General features: G+C 47.3%; 1 protein-coding gene across 1 annotated transcript; it reads right to left on the minus strand.

Annotated features, from left to right (window-relative positions):
- Positions 1-1,539: 1,539 nt before the first annotated feature.
- LOC113490181 (AF4/FMR2 family member 1-like) lies at positions 1,540-5,242 on the minus strand. Its single transcript, XM_026866471.1, has 4 exons — positions 5,113-5,242; positions 4,967-5,010; positions 3,656-3,828; positions 1,540-1,751 (listed from the first exon to the last, which is right to left on the minus strand). The coding sequence occupies exons 1-4, from the start codon at positions 5,230-5,232 to the stop codon at positions 1,630-1,632; spliced, it is 459 nt and encodes a 152-aa protein (XP_026722272.1). The 5' UTR covers positions 5,233-5,242; the 3' UTR covers positions 1,540-1,629.
- Between the last annotated feature and the right edge of the window lie 5,984 nt (positions 5,243-11,226).

The raw sequence follows: 11,226 nt of genomic DNA on the forward strand, positions 1-11,226 counted from the left end.
ACATAACAATTTAATCCAACCCTGTGATGTGAACAGGGACATCTTCAACTGGATCAGAGCCCTGTTACACCTGACGTTTGATGATTCAAATGAGGTGGAATGTTCCTGATTCTGAGGGAATGTTGAAGTAGGAAAAATGCCTCTGTGGTGTTTTCTTGAGCCATGGCGTGTCCCCTGCACCTGCACTTGCGCCCGTCTGCCAGCTCGCGAGCTCTCCAGGTGGGGAAGCGCTCCCAACCACGGCCCCTCCGATGGGTCCGGAACCGGGAAAGGTGCCACTGGTGCTGCTGTACCTCCGCACAACGGAGTACAGCAAAGCCTCCCAGCCTCTCTCCCAGCACCCCCAGGGCCGGTGCCCCCCGAAAGGCCACTGTGGTGCTCAGGGTGGGTGCACGGGCAGGGCAGGCTCAGGCTTTTTTACCTTCATAGGGGTTGATCTCCCTTTTCTTTACATGGAAAGGGCAGCTTTGGAAGGTGAAACGCTCCGTGCTGCCCGCAGGACAGCCCCACACCACCCAGTGCCCTCCGCTCCTCCCACCCCCTGTGGAAGGGACGCGCCGTGGGTGGGAGAGCGGGGCAGGGCTGGGGGCAGTGCCGGCACTTCCCGGGGCCAGCTCGCCCGGCAGGGAGCAGGGAACGCTGTTGTTTGTCCCGGGAGGGGGCTGAGAAGGTAAAAGAAAGGCTCGGGGGGCGTCTGGAAGCCAAGCAGAGGGTGCCTTTGTGTCTGCCCGAAGGTGCTCTCGGCTCCCCGTTCCCTCTGCACAGGCAGTGCAGAACAGCCGCGGGGCCGCTGAAGGAAGAAGCCTCTGCTGACAGGGCTGCGCCTTCCGCAGTCTGGAGCTGCTAAATGAGGCCTTGAGTTCGTTTGTATTGACAGAGAGAACTTCAGAATTCCCCCCCAGCAATGCCTGCGTTGGGTTCCCCGTCCCCCTCCCCTCCCTTGGCCAAGCCTGATGCCAGGTCTGGGCAAACGAGCTCTGCAGCTCTTGGGGACACCCGGAATGTTCACAGGGGGTCGGTGCCGGGGTCGGTGGCAGTGCCGAATGGGAACCACTGAACGCCCCGCACGCCCCGCGCCCCGAGCACACCGCTGCTCTGCTGCGGCAGATCTCTGCTGCTTTCTAGGGGAGAAGAGGGAGAAGAGGTGAGGCTGATCCCTCTGCTCCCAGAGGCTCCTGCCACAAACCAAATGCCTTCTGTGTCTCCATCAGCACCCCGAAATCCTTCCACCCCAGCCTATGCGCACAGGACAACCCCTCCCTGGTCTCCGCACAGATAGGACGGAACGAAGCACCCAGTTGCTGCCACTGAGTTAAAAAAAAGAAAAGAAGAAGTTTTATTCTCTTTTGACACTGCACATGCCAATGCCAGTGTCAGTGCTGGGGGTGGTGTCTGGGTCGGTGTGGATGCAGGTGACGGTGGCAGTGTCAGTATCGGTGTTGCTGCGGGTGTCAGTGTTGGTGCAGGTATCGGTGCTGGTGTTGGAGGCGGTGTTGGTGTTCCACTATAACCAGGTTCCTTCTATCTCCATTCATGTTCCCATGCAGGTTCTTTTAATCCAAGAATTCAATGAGTCAGACTGTTACTGAGGCTTCAAAAGTGCAAAACATTTCCAGGTACTCACCCACCTTAAGGTGTACTTGCTTCCCGTCTCAGCCACTGTAAACCCTGCCTAGCATAGCGTACCTCTTCGGTCATGCTGCTGTTCAGTGCCAGAGCGCACGTCGCTGTGCTGAGTTCAGCAAAAATCTCTGGAAAAAGAGGAGGGAGGGAGGGAGAGAGGGAGAAAACATGTGGTTGGTTTCACACAACAGGCACATCTGACAGGCGAGGGTCAGGGAGGAGCAGCAGCAGCACCCTGTCAGTCAGCAGGTCCCGCTAAACACATCGTTAATGCAGAGAGCTCAGAGATAGTCGAAGGCAGGGAAGCGTAACAAGCACAGAGCACAGGGCACGTGGGAGGAAAATGCACTCACACAAGCACACCCACACTGAAATGCTTCTCCAGGCACTGACTCTGAAAGGACACCGAGACGCCACGGTAGGTGGGCAGGAGTTTGGGTGTTCACACTCCAGTCTCCCTACCATGTGTCTCCTCCAGGTTTTAAACCGGCCAAATTTGGTGTCTTTCTCAGCGATGGCTGGCAGCACACACTGCTGACACTGGGCTGGTCCCTTTACTTTGTCCATTCTCAGACCCTGGAGACATCAGGAATTATCAGCTGAACAGGTTTCAAAATCTTTACAGCTGGCCAGGAGAGATATCTCTGGTTTGGGTTGCTTGCAGTGGGGCACGTCAGACAGATTTAAGAGCGTCCTCCTCTCCTGATGCCAGCTCCAGGTCTGCACAGGTGGCTCCAACATCAGTCACAACTAACCACTTTCCACTGATTTTCGACTTCCCTCTTTAAGGGAACTCAATAGCTGAAGGCCACTGCTCTTTCCTCCTCCTCTTATACCCTACAAATTGCATAAAAGAATTAAGGATCTGGCTTTTTCTTTTTTTTTTTTTTTTTTTTTTTTTTTTTTTTTTTTTTCTTTGATGTACTTGCTCTCTGTACCTCTGAGCATCTGTACCTTAAACGGTGACTATCAACAAGCTCCAGTTCTGAAACTCCTCCACCATCCAGAACAGCAACAACAACTGCCAAGCCCACCAGAGTATTTACTATTTTCCCTCACAGATCCACTCCCCTGGGAGTATTTGCTAGCCAGGTTTTGTCCTTCTCAGTGACAGTCTTTTATCAGCTTTTGGAGGATATAAACCAAAACATTACACACGCATTGCTGCTGCAAGCACAGATTTGCTCAGAGGACACCCAGGAACTGAAGTTACTCTCTTCAAAGGAGACTTGCAAAGCCTTCTGAATTTCAGCAGCTGCCTCAGCATGAGGATTTTTACAGCCCTCCCACAATTCAGCCAGGCTCATCGTGCTTATTTTCTCGTGCCAGTCTGCCAACAGATGGTGGAAATACATCCTGTCGCCCACAGCAGCTCACAGAAGTTTGGCTTTTAAAGCACTCTAGGGCTTTGGCTTATTCAACACTGCTTGTGCCACAGGAGAAAACAAAACTGCGAACAACAAAACTGTAAAATCCAAAAAGCAGTATCAATTTTAGGAAATGCTACTGGCAAATACTGGTCACGTGCCCAGCAGGGACTCCAATGCAAGAGCTGCTCAGCTTCTCTGTTATGGAGAGAAGCCAGCTTCACCATTTTCAAGGATAAAATACCTACAAGTTTGACAAACCAACTAAAACACAAGGCTACTGGCCCAAAACCTGTTTTTACAGAAGGGGAACCAACTCAGAAAAGCTAAGTGCCCCCGAGGGAAAAACAAATGGCAAAAAACCTCTTATGCCTCTCATGTTGCCATGAAGCACTTTGTCTGGTTCCCTGCACTTGAAACCCTCATCCCTTAGCTCTTAAAACCTCTGAGGATGCCAAGACAACTTCTGAATTGGAACGCTCATCAATTTATCACCACCGGGTGTCTCTGCCAATAACCTGCCAATGAGCCACAGCTGTCTGCTTCAACATACGGACGCTTTGGTCTTTGTGTATGGTGTTTGCTACACTGAGTGTTAGGATTAAAGAAAGTACATGCACACAACCACAACACATGTGACCGAAAAGCCAGAGGGCAAAATTTACCCGTGTTCTTCCTGGCCAGTGCATTGGCTTTTTCCCAAATATCACAGGCATAGAGGATATAGGAAGTGATGCTGATGCAGGCAGAGGTGATGTTTGGGATGTTGTAGGGAACAGTGACTGAAGAGCCAATGCTGTTCCCACTGTAGCTGCCAGCATAAGTCATGCCTGTGCTTCTGCAGGAGAAAGAAATAACGTCATGAGTGTTTAACTTCAGAGTGAAAGGCATCAGACTATTTTATGCCAGGAGCTATTTGGTATCATCCAGGCCTGCAGGATGGAGTGGAGTGTTGAAAATTGAGATGTGTTCAGAAAATGTCCTTCAAGTGCAAGGCCAAGGCTTTTGAAGCAATTTGTGACTCAAAGGACTCCTCTTGGCAAAAGAAAATATGGGATCAAACATCAGAAAGGGCCACCCATCCACCTCCCAACACCCAATTGTGGAAACCTTCACCAGAATATCTGAATGCTTTTTCCAAACGACTGCCATGTCAGCCACGCTGAAGCTCCCTGCTGATGGAGGCTGGAGTTTTCTGAGAGCTGGTCACAGCAGCCAGGTCAGCCTACACACACTTCTTTATAGCCCTAGGGAAGGTGAATGTGGACAGCTGCCCGCCTTCCAACACAGGCTGGCTTCATCACATCACTACTTCACCCAGCCCAGTTTTAGTCACTGGTAGGAGAGGGCTTCCACCGCTGCTCTGGGGAGACCGTTGACTTCCCAGTAAACTGTACCGTGCGAGGTGGCAGAAAAATAACTGGAATTTCAGCATTACTCTTAAAAACCAACCAAGCCTCTCCCAACCACAGCGTTAGAAGGGACAGGCGTGGAGCTGGGTAGCTCTCTGCCAAATGCAATTGCCACCGCACACAGAAAAACTCTTTCTTACTCCCTGTCATTCAAACAGGGCAAACACAGTTATGTGACAGCTTGACTTTGACTTTTGCTGCCACGTACACAGCACCACGGCTGCAGGTACACAGGAAGGAGAAAATGCTCAACAACTCAGAAATTAGAAAAGTAGCTTCTTTTTCTTACGTGGTGACTGAGCCAAAGAAAACACTATGGAAGCTCTGCTACCACAGGGTGAAGGCATAACTCTGGATCTCATAACAACAAAAACCCTTTCCAAGGAGAAAAGACAGGAAGGAGAGAGCAGAAATACTCCTGCCCCTAACGGTAGGATTTCAGGGGGCAAGAAGGAGCGAGTGGCGAGGCACTCTCAAATCCAGCTTGCAACTCAAACACTCAGGCTCCTGTTTTCGCTCACACCTTCGTAGAAACATGACAACTTACGTATTTTTAAATCTGACTTTGCAGCACACGGAGAATGTAATTGTGTTGATCTAGAAGAGCTCTGCAGCAAGGAACAGAACTCTTGTTAGGTTTGTGCTATTCAGGCAACAACAGTAAGTCCCACAGCCATCCAGCTGGCAGCTCAGTAACACATGTGCCCTACCTTGAAGTGGTCATTCAGGATCCTGGAGTACTTCATGGCAGCATCTTTCTTGTAACGGAACATGGCCATATGCAGAAGGGACTGGCAGCGCATGCTGTGAACAGAAACATACCCAAGCATCAGTGCTGAATCTGGCTGCTGCCTGCTCAGCAGTCATCAGCCTTGTGGGACAGAGGCAGGCACACATCAGCTGTACTGCAATGGCAAGAAAGCTGTGAATGACTCCTCCTCAGATCAGCTTAAAAAGAGACTCTTTAAAAACATCCCAAGTGAAAAAAACAACCGAGGAAGGGCCATTCCTGGTCTTTTATATAAACAGATGCCCAGCCTCCCATAGGTGTCACAGACTGAGTCTGTCCAGAAGACCCTTTGCTATGTTCAGTTACAACTTGAGTTACGCGGCTCAAAGACGGGCAGCCAAATCACATTCTTTCACCTTTGGAGAAAGCCCTTACATGCTCTCCAGTTACCAGCAGATCAAATTTTAGAGCCTGTGCCTTCATCCCAGAAAGTAATGGATCTATCAAACCTAAAAACAGAATATGAAGGCACAGGAAAACAGTTACGCACCATAACACAGCACAGATTTTGTCCTGTGAAGATGCTGTGGAGTCTGTAAAGGATTTCAGCCTCATTGTCAATCTAAGGAAAGAAAATGAACAGAATCTTGTCAGCCATCAGTGCTCTGAAGTCCCACTCTTTATGAAAACTCAGCACATGCCATTATCTCAGACACCAGTCCAAAAGTCAGGAAACCTGCCCCAAGTTCTTAGCGCTGGCACCGAGTGGTTTGTACGATCTCGAGCAGAGGTCTGTGTCTCCAAATGCCTTGTTTCCCAGGCAGCAGGAACAGATGTGGCCCCTTATGTGACTCACTCTCCTCTTACACTGATTAATGGGCAACGTCCCTACAAGTAGAAGCCCTCCATGGGCCACCTCTAGGCCTGGGGACCAGAAGAGGTGCCCCTGCTACTGAAGGTGAAATATTAATTCAAGTGTTTCTGGACAAGACAGACATCTTAGTGGAAGTGTTCCTTCTGGCAAAAACCAAGCAAGCCAATCTCCTTTTTGAAAACAAAGCAACAACAGCATCTTGGAAGTAGAGTCCATCAAGTCAATCAAGCAAAAACTCTTTTTCAGCATACAGTAGAGTTGCTTTGCTCTTCTTAACTGAAATACTACTGAGCTCACGTGCAAAAGCAACACCAGATCTGGATAAAATAAAACCCCTTTCATGTCTTTGACCGTCATAACCAGTGTCCTCTGGGGTACCTCAGCTGCATGGCTCAGGTGCCAGGGAGGACACGGTGCCTTCTTCTGATCAGCAGTGCTGAAACATGTCAAAGGATTTGTCTCTGGTGCCTCGCCATGGGCTGTCATCTCATGCTTGTGCAGCAGCCTGAGCTCTGCTCCATGGGGGGAATCCAGAGCTGCCAGTTGCAAACAGCACAACTCCCCTTTCCACTCCAAACATGCTGCCTGACCATCACACTGTGAAAACCGCTTACTTGAGGAGATCTATGGTGCCGCTGAACATGCTGGAAGCTGATTTTGGTTCTCTTGGGTCCGATTCCAAACAATCCCATATTCAATGATGGAAAGGGCAGCATCTAAGTACTGGAAATCCCTCCTATTCCTGTCGGTCTGTTGGGAAGAAAATTCTCCTGTTCAGACTAAAACAAAAACTACTTCTCTCAAGCGTACCTGAATTCCTTTCTTCTGCCTGGATAGGCAGGAGTTGAGGAAAGAAAAAGATACAAGTCAGGCCTCTGTGTGATAATTAAAGGGTTCTCAGCAGAACCCCTAACGTGGTCCCAGTCATCAGCTCTGTGTGCTCTGGCTAGTTGTATCTCTCCCTCAATGTTTTCCTTGAGTAATTTATTACTTTCAGATGTTTTGGTTATGATCATCTGGTCTCGGAGGCCTGCCTCAGGAGAGGGAGATGGGGTTTGCCCACTGCAATATTTCCTCACTTCATTTTCACAGGTAAATGACAAGTGGCAAATGCACATTATTTGAGCGAACCATAATTAGCAACATAAGATGTTCCTTCACGCACGCTCTTAAACTGCCCATAGCGAGAAAGCCAGTGACATCTGCAACGGGCACTTTTGTAAGTCTTGTTCACCAGAAACACGATTACCGTAAGAATGCTGACGTTTCAGAGTAAACTGTGTTGTAACTAGCTGTTGCACCTCTCTTCCAAGGACTTTGTGGTGGCTCTGCAAAGCAAACAGGCTTGCTGACCTCAGACAGCACCAGTTCTGAATGCTTTCTCTAGGCACCTTCTCTAGATGTGTTTGTAGCCAAGGGAAATGTCTGAACACTTGGCAGATAAAGACAGCATCCCCACAAGTGACTCGAACATACGCCAAGGGTGGAAGTCATGTTAGACAGTGAATCTTATCCCATGCAGGCAGGTATCGGCTCTGAATGCAAGAGCTGGTGAGCATTTCTAGCACAGAGCTGAGACTTACCATTGCATCAGCTTTGTGCTTCAGCCTCCTGGCCTCTTCAGTGTAGTATTCCACCAGATACTGTCTGAATTGGGGACAGAGAGAGGAAAAACAGAGAAAAAGGGTAGGAGAATGATCAATTTTATCTTCCTATCCAGAGGATGTCTGGAGTCCAAACATCCTGTTTCGGTAAGCCTGTCACAGACTTTTCAAACACATGCTATGATTATGATAATCATTAAATGAGTGTTGTCTGCATGTTCAGAAATGTGCAACAGCTGAATGCACAGATAAAATTAATTGTTTTCATAAAAAATGTGTGTTAGAATAACATTTCAAACTAAAAAGCCACTGGAGGTTAGGCTACTGTGAGGCCAGGTTTACTTCTTTGGCCCCACAGAAAGATCGTAGTGGTGGGATCTCCTATCACTCCTCAAGTACAATCCCACAGACACATTTTGATTGAAACAATACAGTAAACTTTGCAGTGCCAGACATTCATCTCGGAGCAAAAGAGCTTGCATTCAAGTTATTTGCTTACAAGAGAGATGGTCGGTCACCAAGGCTCCTCCTGTTGATGGGTCTGATACTTGAACCCTCAAGTCTTACTCACCAAGCATCACAGAAGATTTGGGCTTGGAAGGACCCTTAGAAGTCATCTAGAGCAACCCCCCTGCAGGGATCAGGGACATCTTCAACTAGAGGGCAATTTCTCTTGCCATCCCCTGAAGCCTCTAAACTACCGTGCAGAACAAGCCCGTGCTACTCCCCACAGAACCGCTGCCACCTCCCAGATCACTGCGGGCAATCATCTGCTGGCAGGTTACCACCACTGCAGTTTGGAGAAGGGGAAATGACTCCTGCATCCCCGCAAGCAGGCAGTCCCCCACACTGTTTGCAATGCAAACAACGTGTCATTGTTTTGCACAAATTTGTTCCCTGAACCTGGTCCAAAAGAGCAGTGCAAATCCTTGCCTACCAGCTTAGAAGGAAAAGCAGGATGGGCACAACTGGCAATTAAATTTCTTGCAGCATGAACAGATTTTTGGAGCTACGTGTAATACACAGGCCAGAGCTTGCAGCAAGGTAAGCTGCAGGATGGACAAGTTGGTGTTTAAACCGGGGAAGTCTTCATCCCCATCTCAGCTGTTGGAAATCAGGACAAATGCCACAATGCTTTTGCAGCAGTGTAAACCAAGTGTGTGTGTGTGTGGGGATGACCAGCCACTGAAACATCAGCTTGTGCTTGAATAAGAACCATAATCCTCAGCATTAAGGAGAGAGAGGGTGACACCCAAGTATCACTTCACGTCTGCAACAAATACAAAGGCAGATCAATTACATTCTCACATCTGGTTGGTTCCAGGATGCAAAGAGAAATCTGCAGCAGATGAAGTTTCAGAAAGCACATTAGGTGAGAAGCAAACTCATGACTATGAGGACAGGAGATACAGTTCTTTGCTTAACCTCTTGAAGAAAGACTCGGTTTTATGCATCTTTCTGCCATCCCACCACTGTATACTCACTTCAATTTACTGGAGTCCTTCTTAGCTGAGGACTGCAATGACCTTGTTTCTTCTGATTTCTTTTCTTCCAACCAATATCCTTCTCCACTTCCCTCTAACAAGAATGAAAAATCCACAGCAGGGTTTAGTGATGGGTGTTACTATCAGTGACCCTATTTCAGTTCACAATCTGCATTGATGGACAAGCAAACGGCAGGGGGCTGCTGCCGTCACCCCTAGGAGTAACACAGGTGACACTTGCAGAATTCGTTTGTCTTTGTGCAAGCAAGAAATCATGACTCTTTGTGGAAAGAAGTGACTTCACCCAGGAAAAGGCTGAGTTTGCAGGGCGAAAGGTGCCCACGTGGACAAAACGGAAAAGCCCAGGCAGGGGTGGCCTGGGTGGATTCTCCCTCTGGACACCCCCACAAACTGCAGGCAAGGTGCTCTCCCACAACAGACATTAAAATGGGTAGCACAGGTGGCTGCAGAGTCTGGGAGGCGCTGCAGGTACTGTGCTGCTTTTAAAGGGGTTGCAGGGGAAAGGGGCAGCACAGCCCTCCACAGCTCTGCTTGGCTTGAAAGCCAGAGTGTCCTGGTTCAACTAGGATAGGGTTAGATTTCCCCAGCAGAGAGAGAGGGGAAGGGATGTCCAGCCGGGTTATTCACACCATGCTGACATCAGGTCCGGCACAGGAGCGTGGGAACTTTTTCCTTTGAGGCTTTGGTCACGGGAAGCACGCGAGCGAGCTGTCTGTAACCATTGCGGTATTTCTCTGTATATCTTTTGTCTTGTTTACTATTATTACTGTTTATTGCTGCTATCATGGCTATTGTTGCTGTTGTTCAGATTGTTTATCACACTGTTGTATTAAATTTCTTCTTATTTTAACCCGGGGTTTGTGCCTCACTTCCAGCCCGACCAGCTGAGAGTGGGGGAAGGGCAAAAGCGATGTGGTCTCCGGTCCCGGCAGGGCCTAAACCAACACAGTAGCTTATTCTAATGTAACTCTCCCGTCAAAAGGATTTTAAGAGTATGTGTCTGATAATGTTAAACAGGTAAGTTAATTTCAGGATAGGATTATTTCAGCTTCCTAAGTACTCACTGTCAATCTAAAAACATTTACTTTTTCTTCCATAAATTGCTTCTTCATGTAGTCATTCAGAGAATAAAATCAAAATGTGTTTTTATGCATCAGTTCTGTGCACTGCAATTTATAACCAACATGTTGGAACAACTTTGGTAGCAGTTTGTAACTATTATGGCAGAAATGAAAAAACTTTATCAGAATCATCTTGTATTTTCTCTGATTATGTCTTTGCTTCAGCTGTGATACTTGGATATCATATCGGATTTTTTGGTTTGTCTTTGTAGGCTGTGAAGTGTATTTCTATAAAACAAAGACTTTGGAAAAAAATATTAAAAATGAATGTAATTCACTATAGTTTCTTGTGTTTCACATCCTTACCTTTAAAAGTTTCTGTGAGCAAGCAAACTTTAGAGTGGAAATGGAGAAATGCTGTTCTCTGCTGCTGATAAACTATTTTTCTATCAACAAAAGCAGGACAATGAGGGTATCTACACTGTTGAGAACTTGGCAAGGCTTTCTCAGTCCTCTGAGATTTGAAGTATGTGAAGAGGTCCTTTTGAAAGGTAGAGAAGGTCACCAAATTGTTATATTAGCTTACAGGTTACAGGGCTAGAATTGTTTGTTTATTGCAGCTGTAAAAAACTTGGTTGATATTGTTGGTGTGGGCTTTATTGATTTATTTTTTTACTCCTATATTATTTGGGAATTCCTTTATACAGTTAATATCCTTCCACATCCCCTATAAAAAAATACACGTGGTAATTTTTGTTAGAATGGGATTATCCCAGCCCTAGGTAGCCTAGGTAATAATTTCCTGGAATATGAGAATTGGCAACAGTAAACTATTTTTGTTTTGGGGATCTCTGTTTTTTCTGTAAAATGTTTTAAAGGGCTTTTGCAAACTTTGGCCAGTACTGTTTCTATCCTTTTCCTTTCCTAATTTAAACTTGTGTGTCCTCAGCAACCCCAGTACTATGATAGTGTCCTCAAATCTGTATGATGCCTTCCATCAAATAAAGATACTAAAAATGTCAAAAATTTCTGACCTGCCTTTTGCATTGT

The sequence above is a fragment of the Athene cunicularia genome (genome assembly GCF_003259725.1).
Source record: "Athene cunicularia isolate RWA chromosome Z unlocalized genomic scaffold, athCun1 chrZ_part2, whole genome shotgun sequence".
In the NCBI taxonomy this organism is placed as follows: Eukaryota; Metazoa; Chordata; class Aves; order Strigiformes; family Strigidae; genus Athene; species Athene cunicularia.